At 41.5% G+C, this 15503-nt stretch overlaps 1 protein-coding gene across 2 annotated transcripts in view; it reads left to right on the plus strand.

Annotated features, from left to right (window-relative positions):
- The window catches only part of ERBB4 (erb-b2 receptor tyrosine kinase 4), a 590650-nt gene that overhangs the window by 443925 nt on the left and 131222 nt on the right, over positions 1–15503 (plus strand). Inside the window, exons 13-16 of one of the 2 annotated variants that reach the window (XM_054515325.1) lie at positions 450–582; positions 2720–2813; positions 4246–4400; positions 10150–10194. In XM_054515325.1, coding sequence (XP_054371300.1) covers positions 450–582; positions 2720–2813; positions 4246–4400; positions 10150–10194 — 427 coding nt within the window. Of the gene's footprint in view, positions 1–449; positions 583–2719; positions 2814–4245; positions 4401–10149; positions 10195–10312; positions 10388–15503 lie in introns of both variants that reach the window. The other variant, XM_036387293.2, reaches the window with a different exon arrangement.

The raw sequence follows: 15503 nt of genomic DNA on the forward strand, positions 1-15503 counted from the left end.
AGAAAGCTCTTTGATTGTTTCTTGTAGTTTCAGTTTTGGTTTGCTTCTTGTAATGTAGTTTCAGTTTTGGTTTGTTTCTTCTTTCAAGGTCTCTGTGTCTCTTCTTATCTTCCTCTAGTTTGGAAGTTTACATTCTTTTTATTTTGTTTTAGGTAGTTTTGTAAGTTACGGGTTTTTTACGAGTATAGTAAATTAATTAGGTTTTTAGTAAATTAATACAGGTGTTTTACAAGTACAGTAAATTAATTAAACAAGTTGAACAACTGCAAACAGCACACTTCACCTAACTGTGCAGTGGATTTGTGACCAAAGTGAATTTCGTGTCTCACCTGCTCCTGGGCAGTGGGGACGCCCCGGTGACGTTTCGGAGCGCGTGGGATGCCCCGGGGTGTTTTGCCCTGGGTTTGGGGGGGCTGTGTGCATTCCTGACAGCACCCCTGTCTCTGCAGCTGCTGATGGCATGGTGTGCAACGAGCTGTGCTCCAGTGATGGCTGCTGGGGGCCAGGGCCAGACCAGTGCCTGTCCTGCAAGCGCTTCATCCGGGGCAGGACCTGCATCGACTCCTGCAACCTCTACGACGGGTAAGACACTGCCCTTGGGTTCTCCCCAAAGCTGCTAATTAGCATTGCTGAGGATTTCAATGAGCAAGTCATCTGGGGTTTGCATTAATCAGCTTCTGGCTCCCCTGCCAGTATTACTGATTTGGGGTGAAACATGTCATGGGGTAAGATTTAAGGATTTCTAAATCTGAACTTATGTGGAATGCTTTCCCTGGTATTCCACTGACTAAAATTCTCATGCAGCATCATCACCTTGCACCTTTTGTATTGCTGGTAACATAAGCAGTTTGATTTAGGTGAAAAATTTCCAAAAACCCCTCATTTTCTCTACTTGATACTCTTTTTCAGAACCATACAATTATATTCTTTCAGGTGAGTTGGATTCAGCCACCTGATAAAGAAATTCTCTGAATAAGGACCCCAAAGTAGAAAAACTCACTCTCTTTTTCATAATGCACTGTGTAATTGTACACACAAATATAAATTTAAAAACCAGTAGGAGTTCTTGCCCCTTTTTCTATTGCTGCTTATACTGGGGGAATACCTCCACAGCACAAGGTGGTTGAATCTGCCTTATGACAGAAAAATAAAGCTGAACTGAGCAAATGAACTCCCACAAATGCATGAAAATCTTCTCAACTCTTCTATCTGGAGAAGGCTTGCAAAAAATTCTTTGTCAGAGCACAGTTTTATGTACTTAAAAGCTTCTCTCCTCCCCCTTCACGCCCCAATAAGGAGAGTTGCAGACCCCAGTTGTGTTGTCAATGTACTGGAATAAGTTGGTCCCTCCTTGGTGTCTTTTGCTGCCATGGAGCCTGTCACAGTGAGAGCATGATGAGACTCAATCAGTATGTTCTGTTCTCTGTCCATCAGTGAATGGCACTGACACTTTCCACAGGCTCAGTTCTGTCCTAAATATGTGAAAATATTTATAACCTGGGCTGGGGGAGAACTTTTTGTTTGTGGGAGAGCTCTGCATGTTGATGCTGTAGGGCAGCTACAGTTCTTCAGGGTGGAGTCAAGCTGTATTGGACATCTCTTGTAGTCCTCAGCAGAGGAAATCCACTCCCAGAGCCAGGGAAGGGTGAGCTCAAGTGAGGTTTTCCCCAGCTCCATCCTGATGTCCTCAGCAGATCCTAATGGCTGTAGAGGAATGAAATGAGCAGTGATCACCTGAGCTCAGAACCTTGACCTGGATGCTTCTGGAGCCCCCTGAAATGAGTGTGCAGCACATGTGTAACTGGTTAATGCAAATATTGAAATTGGTTAATGCAGCAAGATGGGATCCCCCTGCAAAGCTTGGCCTGGTCCACTCTGAGCCCACCACAAAGATTCAGTCTGTCTTTAGTGGAGGAGAAAGAACTTGCTCAGATGTGAATTCATCTTGGCCTAGAACAATGTGGGATGTATTGTGTTGGGAGAGTGCTGCAGGTTTGTGGTGAGGGGAAACTGGCAGCTGAAATATTTGAAGGAAGAAATTCAACCTACCTTCCCCCCCTCCCCTTAAAAGTGGTTAATAAAAAGTGGTAGTTTCTTGTGGATACATGAAATAAATGAGTAAAAGGATGTGTTTTGACAGTTTATAGATTGGGAATTCAGTCTAGAATTATTGCTGAAAACATTGAGCCTTTTGGAGAACAGGCTTTAAAACATGTGTTCGTAGAGACCTACCTGCAACAAGGGCAGCTCTGCTATCAGTGCTCACATGTGGCAAGTGGCTTCATGAATCTGAGCCACAGTCCTGTAGGTGAAAATCAAGAAACCAACAGTTTTGTCCTGTTAATGAAGTCTGTATTTCTGAATGAGAGGAAGGCCCCCACTATAGTTTTGTATTGCCAGCCAAGGGCTCTGTACAAATCACCAACAGGATGGGACTGCTAGAAATGTGTCTTGAGCTTTCATTTTCCAGCATCTGTCTCACTACATGGTTATGACAATGGGAACATGCCAGCAGCTCTGACTTTATAAATTCCCACATTTTATGTTGGTGAAGAAGGTGTCTCTGCTTCAGATGCCTGTGGATGAGGTGGTGGCCATGACAGGCTGCTGGCCTCAGTGCTCCTGAGATCAATTCCATCAGGTGAAGACCCAGCCAGGTGAGCTCAGTTTTGCCTTGGAGTCAGATTTCTCCTAACCTGCCTGCAAAATATTTCCTCAGGGAATTCCGAGAGTTTGCAAACGGCTCTGTGTGCGTGGAGTGTGATCCCCAGTGTGAGAAGATGGAGGAAAATATGATCACCTGCTACGGGCCGGTAAGGACACAGCCTGTCGTGTTTGTGGGGTTTGGTTTGCTTGGTTTGTTATGGTTTAGGGTAAAAATGTGCTGAAGGGAAAAAAAATCAGTGAAACAAAAGCAGAAGACTCACATATTCTGCTTGTAGGGAAGGAATTCTGCTCGTGCTAAATTGGTGCTGGGGTCTGCCTTGGATCTGCCTCCTTAAGAAAGTGTTTCTGAAGGTTTTCCTTTTATTTCTTAAGTTGTCTTAATGCTTTAGTGGTTCAGGTGCATGCAATTTTTACAGACTGACAGCATGCAGTTGGGATTTAAGTGCCCTCTTTTATCCCTATTTTCATTCTTTATACACCACCCCCCTTGCCAAAAAAAAAGTGCTGGAATTTGTCTCAGTCCCTCAGTTTGAACAATATGCTGGGGTTTTTTTTGTACTTAGATAGCCTTTAAGTTCTTTTGATAGATAGCATTTTTCATGCATCCTAAATGATGGTTAACTCTTTCTCACCTTAATAATGGCCAGTAACTTTTCTTTCAAAGATTACTCCTCATTTGGGAGATAGAAATTGTCTCTTTCTTCTAGTTTGCTGTGTATTACCAAGATTAAAAGTCACAAGTATACTGGAAATGAGGAGTTGTATTTTAGGCTCTTCATAATTGAGAAAATATAGCCTGTGATTTATTTCCTTATTTCTGTGACTTACTTACTGAATGGAAAAAAGGAAGGCATCATAATTTTTCTTACAATACTATGGTTTTCTGCCATACAGCCATAAGGCAAGTAGCAAATGTTACAAGTGTTCAGCCCATCAGGGAAATCTGGATTTGTAGCAGGGTATATTGACATAAAATCCTAGGCCAATGCTCAACCTGATTTAGTTATAAACTGGCTTATCACAGCTTTAGAATTTTACTTTTACATTGCCCAGGAATCTTGGTTTGTTGGTCTTAACAATTTGATCTTCATGTGTATTAAGGAGACCTTGTAGTCATTTATCTTGTAGAATGAAGAACCTTGTATTCTTTCCTTGTTGCTGTGACCAGATGCCATGTGCAGAATGCTTGTGGGAAATAGTTTTGGGGTGCAGAGGCAGGACATCCCACTGAAGGCTTTGCAAAGCTGCTTCAGTACTGAATAGTGTAACAGAAAGTTTCTCAGCATTCAAGTGGGCACCGACTTCACTGTGTTAAGCCCACCAATAATATTAAGAAGCCCATCTAGAAGCTGGTATTTAGTCTGGCACTCTACAGAAGTGGCCAGATGGCCAAAAGCAGCAGGATTTATGTGTCTGCTGCTCCCTAACAGAGGCTGGAGCCATGCAGGTAATTCCCAGTTCCTAGGGAAGAGAAGCTGCTGCAGGTGTTGCTGAGTGTGTGCCAATGGCAACCCTAGTGCAGCAGGAAAGGACAGAGTAACTTGAATGCTCTACATTTCTTTCTTCCATTCTCTCCAGGGACCTGACCACTGCACAAAGTGTTTCCATTTTAAGGATGGTCCAAATTGTGTGGAAAAATGCCCTGATGGCTTGCAGGGGGCCAACAGCTTCATTTTCAAGTACGCCGATGAGGATCGGGAGTGCCATCCGTGTCATCCCAACTGCACCCAGGGGTGAGTGCCAGCTCTGCAGGGAGCCCTCCAATCCATGCACTGCTCCTAGCACAGGGTGCTTTACAGCTAGTTTGGTTTAGTAAAGCATTTGTCCCACTCCTGAAAAGACAGTGTGCAGTAGGAATTTAACCTTTGATTTTCAGTCTCTCAGGTTTTAGTCATGAACGCCCAGAAGTTTATCACAAAAAAACCCTTTTGAAGAGCACAGAGAAGAACTTTCCACAGCAATGCTCTCAGCTTTCCTTCTACACTGGTTTGTAGCAAATGCTGCCCTTTCACTTAGTTTTAGGCCTGTAAAATGACTGTTTTTTAGTACTTGCTCCTTGACAGAATCTCTTCTACTTGGTATTGGTGAACTAAGCCTGCAGTACTACTGTGAGACAAAAGTGTTACTGCTCTCCTTTCCCTACAGGGACTGATGCACAGAGTTTGAAACCAGACTTTGCTCAGTCTCAGGCTCCTGTACATCAATTTCTGAAGTCCTGTTAAAGTGCACTGAATTATTTGTTACACTTGGAATTTGTTACACTTGGAATAATACAGCACATGGATCTGAGCCAAAATTAAGAACTTGTTTTGTACAACAAAACAATGGTCACATGCACACCTATAGTTTTGCACAGGCTATGTAAGTTACAGCTGCCTTTTCCATGGGGCAATTCAGTGTCCAGCATACAAGGAGAGGAAGAGGCAGCAATGGGAAAAAGAGAAAACATCAGCCAGTGAAATAATCTTCAACAAGAGGCTCTTATTGTTTAGCAGCTAAAATTAAACCAGTAAGTTATTCAATGTAATCTTGATGTCAACAGCTGTTGCCATTCAAAATGAGACCTTTTGCTGGTTTTGCAAATCTAATTACAATAGAGCCATTAGGGAAATGAGAGGGAGATCACAGAGACACAGCCAGGATCTGTTACAGATTTGTCTCCCCCCCAGACCCTTTAAATCAGTTATGCAATAAGAAAAATGCTGCTACTGTGGAAGAAGAGGGTAAGAAGAAATAATATTAAAAGACCAGCTCACTCCAGGAGCTCTGGTCCTGGCTTTCATAGATGGAGAAGGTGCCAATGCTGATCTAATCTGACAAAACCATGGATGTGTGATGGATTTACTGTGCCTTGCAGCTCTCCTGGCCTCCAGGGAGCAACACTTCTTCCTATTCCCTCCTCTTTCCTGAGGAGTTCTCACTGACCCAGCTATTTCTAGTTGTGGCCCAGCTGTGTTTCTCCTAGACCAGGAAGGGAGCAGAAGGTTTTCCATGCCTTTCCACTTCTTCATAGGCATTCATATTTTGCAAGTGGCTGTTTATTTTTATCTGCCTGGATTGAGAAGGGAGGTTTTTATGTCTTGTGCTGAAAATGTGACATTCTAGTTCATGCACAAATATGAAGGGCATTAGGCAGTTCTAGCTGACCTTGGCAGCCCTCATTGACAACTGTTGCTGACACTGGGTTCCCTTATGCCAAGTTATGTTGTCCTTTTAATCCTTAGATTTCTGGTTTTCCCTCCTTTTTATTTTCTCCTCCTGATTAGGTGAAAGAATGTCCCACAGTGTACCCATCCCCAGAGAAAGGACAAGTAAAAGGGCTAAAGGTCTCTCCCCCAGTTATGAACACAAAGCCCATGATATTCCCATCTCCCAGATGAGGAACTATCCCTTTTCCATGACACTAATTTCCCTGTGGAAGTCTTTGTCCTCTTATTAAAAAGTTGATGTGTCGATTCTTAGGTATTTTTTTATCCCTTAGAAAAACAATGTTCTCTTCTCCCCAAGCCTGGGTAAGCATGGCTTATTATTCCTTTTAGTGTTCCTAGAGACTTAGTGGCACGTAATTATGTTAATGAAGCTATTAATGACTGTCCAAGATGTTTGGGGTTTGCAGGATGTCTATCTTCTTGCCAGCATTGTCAGGTCCTGAACATGCCCATAGAGAAAAGGGAAATCAGTTCCTCTCTCCTTTCCTCCTTCAAGGCTAAATTCTCTGGTTTCATACCCTTCCTTTAGAAAGTAGTGTCTAAATTCCTCTTGGTCATGATTCTTCACTGAAATAGGTTGTGGAGAGAACACAGCTTGTTATTTGGCTCATAGCTGAAAGGTAGTGAGAACTTAATTCTGCTTCATTCCCCACATCTGTTCTCTGGCTGCCAGATCAAGTGCTGGAATTACAGCAGTGCCCTCTCAGTACAGCTGGGATACCCATCCAGAAGGGCTGAGCTGCTGCAGAGCAATGCTTCCCAGGATGGTATTACCTCATTCCTGCAGTGCTGCTTGATAAAATAGGTTCTTAGTTCTCATGTGATGCGTTTCCAGTCATCCCCACCAGTTGTCACCAAGAAAGGATCTGTCCCACCTCTGTTTCCTGTGTTTTGCCACAGGTTCCATCTTGGCATTTGCAGAGGACTGCTTTAGTGAGGTTTGCTAGCAGCATTCTCCTCCCTTATTCAAGCATAATGACTGTTTCTCTTAATAGGCGTGTAATTATCCAGCCCTGTTAATGATCTCACTTTGACCAGAAGAAGTGTCAGACAGTGACTTCCTTGGGTGCAACAACTGTGCTCCTGCCCTTGTATGCCTGTGATAAGTATCAGCTGCTTGCAGCCAGTTTGGAGCAGATCTGAGGCACGTGGGACAGCCATCCCACTTAATTCAAGAGAGTTGGAAAGCGTTTGGCACCTCTTCTTGCAGAACCAGCCAAAACTGAACACTTGCACAGGAATAAAACACTAATTACACAACAGCAAGTGACAGCCTGCTTCCTTGCTGGGCAGGACACAAATGGGAGAGCTCACTGGACACCTCCCCTTGTCATACAAATGTGTTTTGTCACACAGCTTTTTGAAGGGAGGGCATTACTCCTCACCAAAATGCTCTTTTCCTTCTAAGCTATGACCAGAGAAGTCAGGGGAGCTCCAGCAACAGTGTGTGGCCCTGAAAGGATTGGAGGGCAGAAGCACCATGTTGTCTCTAAAGCTTTGATGTATTTTTAGGAAGGAGGTTTTAATTCCAGATGGACTGGAATTCAGTCTGGATACTGAAAAACACACTCTGGATAAGAAAAACTGTCTCTCTTTTGTATTGCAAAGTTTCCTCCCAGCCCCTGCTCCAGTTCAGCTTTGTTCCTCTCACCTGTTACCTCAGTAGCCCTTGGGTAGAGCTGTCTGATTTTATCCATAACAATAATTGTGTGACCATCAAAAAAAGGTTTTCTCCTGCCCAGAGATAATCCACTTACACCATTGTAAAATCAGTTCTGTTTGTTTGCAGTGACCAAGATTTTTTAGAATTCATCTGGTGTGGAATGGCTTTGTCACGCCATATCTGTGAAGTTAAAACCCCACCTTTCAATCTTAAAGAAGGTTGATAAATGACAATATTTCTGGCTTGTTCCTGGAGAAAATAGTTGTTACTGCAATTTTCAAAACCCCAAATTTCCTTTCAGAGGATTATTATCTATTAAGCTAGGATGAGTTCCAAGTGTAATTTTCTGGATAAGCTATATTGAACTTTTGTAAGGTACTGAATATATCATTAATGAATTGGCATGTCTCAATTAACCAGTTCATTTTACAGAGCCAACTTGGAAAAGAAAATATCATCCAGACTCCAAGCAGAAGGAACACTGGGTGTGAACAGCATGTATGATTGTGTCAGGCTTATATGGGTCAAAAAGCCTGGAATGAAGGGAGTTCCCTCCTGGGGAAAAATACCTGATGGTGCTTTTTTGGTGGTACACAATACCCTGTGAATAAATACTGCCATGACTCACACAGTGTTGTACTTCCCTGAATGAAATGAGGACAGCCACTCAGGAGGAACCTGGGAACTGCCTCACTAGGAGTAATGGAATTGCACCTGGACAGAGTGCTCTCTTTGGGGAAGCCAAAGCCCACTGAAGAAGATTACAATTTGAAATAGAAATCAATGACACTTCAACTTGCACTGGGTGAGGTCCAGCAGTACAGTTTGGATTCAATCCTGTTCTCCAAATGAACATGTGAAGTGACTCCAAGACTACAAGCTCTTGACGTCAGTCTGCCAGTTCTCTAAACCAGTAGCAGGCTCTTAGACCTCTAATTTGAAGATGTTCTTCTTTTTATTTACAGCAAGAGTCTGAGCTCAGCTTTTTTTAGCATGGTAGGAAATGGACAATCTGAGCAATTCTTCAGCCTCCTTCATTGCTGAGCTTGTTTTTTCCAAATTGCTGAGAATGCCATGAAAGGAAGAATCATTGGATGTGTTTGAGATGAGTTACAATTCAGACAGTCCTGAATTCTGAAGTGCTGATGCCCAGGACAGCTGAAATTCCAAGAGTTCTCTCTGTTAAGTTTTTGAACTGTGTTTAAATCAACCCTTAAGTTTATGCATTATCTGGATTTTTAATACATCTTTTTGATGTCTGCACATATGCTGGAGGAAGCAGTCATTGAGGAAATCCTTCCAGTTTGTGTTTGCATGTCAGAGTAAATGTCTTATGTAAAAAGAAAAATTCAAGTTAACAAACACAGGGTAAGGTGTGCTTGGTCTGTTCTCCCTGATGAGCAGGTACAGGGAAATTGAATTCATTTTCTAATGGCAGAGTGATCCCAATTTAAATGCAGCAAAAGCTGAGGAGTGGCAAGTGATGGTGAAGCAGAAAGAAGATGTCGTGGGAGCTTATTTCAACTCAGGTTTTTTGACATGCATATCCTTCCGTCAAAGCCAACCTGAAAAAAAAGCAAACTTTAAAAGAGTTGGGGAACGCACCTTAAATTTAAAATGCCTCAGCAGAAGTAAGTTGCAGTCTAGTGATGTGTCAGATCACCTCTGCTGCCTGTAGCAGATGTACAGCCAAAGGGCCTGTTAATAAAATGGCTCTGAGATCTTGTTAAAGAGTGGAAATAAATGGTTTGGTTTCCTTAAATGCCAAGGGCCAGATACTCCCCATGGCTAGAATGCCTAGCTGGGCATGCAGCACTGAAGGGGATCTCAGGTGGTTTTAACCCAAAGAGCTCAACTTTAGTCTCTGAGAATCCTGACTGCTGTGTAGATGTATATTTGACTTGCTGTTTGAATGCAGGGGACCAGGAAACCAGTCCTGCTCTTCATGGGGGCAAGGGACATCCACACTTGCCACACGTGTTCTGCAAACTCTTTTCCATGGCAGTGTTTTAGTGGTGCTGGATTCTTTGCATTTCCAGTGCCTTTGGTGAGCACCTGCTGATTGTGCAGGTGGAGAACTCTTGGCAGCATCTAAGGAAAGCAGAATAAAATGTCTGAATCAGCAGACACCATTTTGCTGTGGTTTTTGTTGCTTTTGTTGGAAGTTGATCCTTGAGTTTCCCTGTTAAAAAAGGATTTCTTCAGTTACCCTGGCTGGGAGCTTAGAACAAAAGGAACAATTGCATCAATTACAGAAAGAAAAGCAAGTTTTGGATTGTGCTCCTGGAAATCTCGACTTGTAAATTAACAGCTTTTGTGCAGTAATCACTGGTTTGATGACTCATAAAAACACACGGGAAAAGCAGCCCTGTTGTCAGGACTCCCACTTACACAGGTGAAAGTGTTGTTTGAGCCAAGATGTGGCCTGCCTTGGAATGCTGTTTCTATTATTGTTCTTCTTGTCACAAGCTATAATTTTTTGGTGACATAGGTCTCTCTTAGTGAGAGAAGAGCTAGAATTAAGAACGCAGAGGGGATTCCTGCTCGTTGGGTGTGTAAATAACAGCTGTCTCTCTTTCTCTCCCTGTTTCCACTTTGGATTTGCTGCAGGTGCATAGGGCCACACCTGGAGGACTGCATTGGGCTGATGGATAGGTACTGGCTGGCTGCTGGCTGCCTGTGTGTCTCCATCCTGCACGTGTGGACAAGGGCGCATGCGTGTGCATGTCCTGGGGCGTGGCAATGACGTGGTTTGTTCTGTAATTGCCTGCAGGTGTAGAGGCCCAGCTAGTCATGACTGCATTTTCTATCCATGGACACGGCAGTCCACTCTGCCCCAGCACGCTAGGTAACATCCCCACCCCATCCTTCACACCTGCCATGTCATAGCAGCCAGTTTGAACACACACACACACACCTTGTATGCTGGGAGATCTGCCTCCCTGCATCCAAATTTGCTTTCTGTTTGGAAGCAAATTAGGCATTCTGCTCATTTAAGCTGATTTTTAAAAGTGTTTTTATTTTTAGCTTAAATCAATAAGGATTAAATTCTGAAATTTCCTGTTGGTATTCATTTTACAGATTGAATTTCCAAATTAAATTTTATTAGATGGCAAAAATTCTGGTAAAATTGGAATGCACATGTTTTCTCTTTATTGAGGTTTTTTTGGTGTTGTTTTTTGCTTAAGACAAAATTAAAAAGCAAAAGAGCCTCTTTCTTTCCATATGCCTTCCCTTGAAAATGTAAATGTTATAGCAAAACAAAATTTATTTCTTACTTCACATGAAACTGTTATTTGATGGTTTTTTTCATTTTCCGTTTAAAAGAAAAATTGTAACCTTGCAGCAATTTTATTTTTCAATAATGACAATTGAAACAAATTAATGTAGGCTTTATTCTGCAATCTTTTTTCATGAAAGCCCTACATTGCTATTGAGTTTGTTCATTCTTAAATTCAAACTGGTTAATATGACTTCTAGGCTTTGGGATTACTCTCCTGAGCTAAGATTAGATGAAAAATGCATAAATTCAATCAAACCCACCTCATTAAGATTTTCAATCTGAGTTTTTTTCTTGTCTTTTTCAAAAGGTTTTAAGGTTGCCTTTCCTTCCTAATTGTGTACATAATGTGAATATACCTATTTCTAGCTTATGAGGGAGAACATATTTGGACTTGAAAAACAGTGCACTCTAAATGCTATCAGATGGTACACTTGTTTATTAAATCAGTATCAGTTCTGACTTAATTCATTAACCAATGAATAAGCAGCAGAAGATGAATTTTTCAATATTTTAATGTTTTGTTTTAATCTTTCTGATTTGGGATATCCACTTTGAGATACTTCTGTGGGGCCTTATTTTCAGATGGACTCGTCCAAAGAGACCTGCCCCAGTTTTAAAGGCCCCAATTTCATCATCTTTGCTTAAAGCACATTTACAGAAATAATAGTAATAATAATAATAATAATAAACTTAAAGAAATAATAAAAACAATAACAATGTTTATTATTATTATTATTATTATTATTATTATTATTAGCCTTATCAAACTACAGAAATGAGAGGAATTGTTTTACTCTGTTCAGTGGTTTTACTCCTGCTCCATTCAGTTTCAAATGTTTCCTGTTTCCTTTGGATCTGATGGATATTTTTTTGTTTGTTTCAGCCTTGCTGAATTTATTCTAGGAAAACTACTGCACTGTGTTTAAATGTCAGTATGTATTCTTTCACTTTCAAGGCAAAGAAGGAAACTTCATACCTCTATAATAGATTTGTGAAATTGTGCTTTTTTTTTTTTTTTGGTTGTGAAAATGGTTCATTCTATTTGGTCTAAAAATGGGCAAAACTGCACTGGCAAAGTGACACTTTTTTTTACAGTAGGGCTGTAAATCCAAAATGGATGTGTTTAACTTCAGATAGAACCTTCTTCATGTCTCTTTAACAGCTGTGCACCCACCTGAGACTTATAAATCTTAAATTAATTAATAATCAGTCTGACCCTGACAATTGAGTTTTGTCCATTGATGTGAATTATCAGTGAGTAGAAGGGGACAGATCTTTCTGCTAAAAGTGAGAGCAGGGCTTTAACCCAAACAAGAAATTCCTCATCTTCTCCTATTTCCATTTTCATAGCAGTGTTGCTTTCCTTTCCAGTTTTTTAGTTTGCAAATTGTTTATGCCATGATTCATTGACTTGAAGGCTTTTGTAAGAGTCTGGTAGAATAGCAAAGAATTCTTTCTGTCATGTTTAATCAAGATGAATCAGATGTGCATTACATGGCTTGTTTTCCAAATGGCTGGTGAAACTTCAGTTTTTCTGCTTTTCTTTAGTCCCTTCAAGTTTGTGGGAAAACATTTTGGCAATGCATTTCTTTCTGCATGGTTTGGTTTTGGGGTTTTTTTAACCTTTAGGTTCAATGGAGTTCTGTCCAAAAGAACAGCTTGTCATGCAGCTTCCTGTAGGGATTATTTCTGTAGGGCTTTGGTTTTGGTTCCATCTTCTGTACCAGACTTTCCTAGAAATTGTCAAACCAAAGATGGAAAGCAGAAGAAGGCTGGACTTTGCCAGGATGCCCAAAGGAGTTACCCATCCTCCTTTCCTGGCTCTTATTACAATGCCACTCCTCCTTTTGCTACCTTCTGGCAGTTACATTCAGTGTTTTTTGTGGTTGGAATAGCACACAATAGAACATTCCGGCATATTCTGGAACAATCAGCAAAAAGATGAGTATGTCTGCTCCCTAGATTGGCATAACTGTTGTCTAAAAGGATGATTCTAAAACTATAAAAATAATGCTCTGTTGTTAATTAAGAAAAGACTCTGGAAGTCAGGAAAGGCTGGTTCCTTTCAGGTTCACCAGAAAAATTTGGCTAAGTGCAGTGATTTCAGTGAGACTGTGGACAAAGCTTTTACCTAAAGTATGAATTTTAATTGGTTTATCCTTGCTAGGCTTCATTCACCTTAATACTAGGAGAGAATAGATCATCAAAGGAGGAGTGAGGTTTCTGTTTTCTGGAGCATGTGAGATTGTACATCTAGAAATGTGATAGGAAAGAACCAGCAGCAGCACTCATGTTCCTGGTCTGAGTAAGCTGATGTCTCTGTTTACGCCCCGAGAAAATTTCATTTACATTTCCCTTTTAACTAACAGAAACTAATTAGCCAGGCCCAGTATTGTCAAGTGCTTCAATAGAATGTTGTGTAGATGTTAACTCTAATTACAATGCTGTTGCTAGTTTTGTATCCAAAAAGGATGTCCTCTCAACAAATCATCACTTCCTCAACAACAACAACAACAAAAAAGCTGGTTTTTATCTACTGCTTATGTGTACAAGAGCTAATTAACAGTAAACCCTGTGTAATGCAGGCAAATCCTTTCATAGCTGTTTTGTACCCTGTCACAGTATGACTTCAACAGAATTTCACAGCAGCTCTCAGTAGTTGGTGGGGAAGGGAAACCACCTCTAATAAAATGCTTATGTTCATGGTTTTCACAGTGCTCAGCTCCATTGCTTGGAGGAAAGCACTCCATATGCTCTCTGCTTTTATAGAATAATTATATTATTCTGGAGGAGCAGAGGATCTCTGTATAAATAAGAGGGAAAATAAGATCTGTGAGTACCAGTTAAGCTACATTACTTGGTTGGTAAAAGATGCTGCTCTCAAAAGACTCTTAATATGGAGCTTTCTGAAGCTATATCAGAGCAGAGCAGTTGAAGAAACAGGTTTATTTTTTAAAAATCCAGACTAGAAAAAACAGTTTCAGATACTTCCTCTGTGGGTTGTATGTATCTTACATGTCATCAAACAGGCCAAATTCACAGAGCCACAGAATGAGCTAGGCTGGAAAAGACCTCTGAGATTATCAAGTCCAACCTATGACCTAACACCACCTTATCAACTAAACCATGGCACTGAGTGCCATGCCCAGTCTGATTTTAAACACCTCCGGGGACAGTGACTCCACCACCTCCCTGGGCAACCCAATCATCCTTTCTGTGAAGAACTTCCAATGCCCAACATAAACCTCCCCTGGGTCCTCCTGTCCCATTGCCTGGGAGAAGAGACCAACCCCCACCTGGCCACAACCTCCTTTGAGGTTCATGAAAGAGATTAATAGAGAAATCCCAGTTCTGTGGGTGACCTTGCCTCTTCTGAGCTGGTTCTGAAGCCAGACCTTTGCTGAGGGTACTTTAATTCTTGCCATGGCATTTTCCCTGCCTGGAGCTTTAGGAGGAGTACCTTTGGAGTACCCCTGGGACATGAATGAAAGTCACTGTGGTCAGTGATCTTGTGAGTTCCTCCCGTTTATTACCACTTCCACATTTTGAGAATGGCCTTCTTGTCAAAGGGTGTAGGTGGGTATTCCTTCTTTCCTGTCGTACAGACAGAATCCTAGAACGGTTTGGGCTGGAAAGGACCTTGAAGCTCATCCAGTTCCAGCTCTCCCTGCCATGGGCAGGACACCTTCCACAACCTGAGCCTCCAGGCCCCATCCAACCTGGCCTTGAACTCTTCCAGGGATGGGGCAGCCACAGCTTCTCTGGGCAGCCTGTGACAGGGCCTCCCCACCCTCACAGGGAAGAATTTCTTCCTCATTTCTGACCTAAATTTCCCCTCTTTCAATTTGAGGTTTGACCACAGATCAGAAAGATTTGTCTGTGATCAGTGAGGGTTTGTGCTTCATCTTCTTTACTCAGCAGGGTTGGCTGGCATGGACTCATGGTATGGAAGGACTTAGTAGGGTATGCTGCTGTAGAGAGAAGTGAAACTGGTAAGGTTGGGAGAGTGAAAGAACTGGAAGCAATTCTCACACAATGCTGTTTAAAATCTCTTCTGTGGCTCTAGTGGTTTGAGGATCCTGTTGAGAGAGCGTAGGGTAGAGTAAGGTCAGAAATCTGATGTTCATAGAAGTTTGTTGTACAAGGAATAGAAGGTGGACAATAAACTCCTGCAGGATCTTGGTACTGTTGATACTCATTGACCAAGTTTCCCAGCAGCTGTGCTCATTTTTGATAAGAAAATTATTTGTTTGGAAAATTGACTAAGTGGTCTTTACTGAAACTATGAGCAGAAAAAATGATGAGTGATGAAGGCCAAATGTGATAGGTCACTGCTGGAAAAAGGGAAGCAATAGGAAGTGCAAATTAATAAATGGTTTGTTAGAATGGAAAACACACAGTGCCATTGCAGAGGTGATTGCTTTGGTTTCTTATCATCCTTATGTTGTGGGTCTGTATTGATTTGGCTACACAAATAATACACAATGCAGAAATAAAATTGTGCCATGGAGAAGTGACCTTATTATAAAGCAACAGTATATATCTCACCGCCCACCAATGGGTTTCTCTCATGGCTGGAAATAAGGATTTAATTTAGATTTAATGTTGTTATAAATTAATTATCCATTATTAAATATACATTTGTAGAGCTTTAGAAATATGGAAGATGTAGGGTTGTTTA

Source organism: Molothrus ater, chromosome 7 (assembly GCF_012460135.2).
Source record: "Molothrus ater isolate BHLD 08-10-18 breed brown headed cowbird chromosome 7, BPBGC_Mater_1.1, whole genome shotgun sequence".
Taxonomy (NCBI): domain Eukaryota; kingdom Metazoa; phylum Chordata; class Aves; order Passeriformes; family Icteridae; genus Molothrus; species Molothrus ater.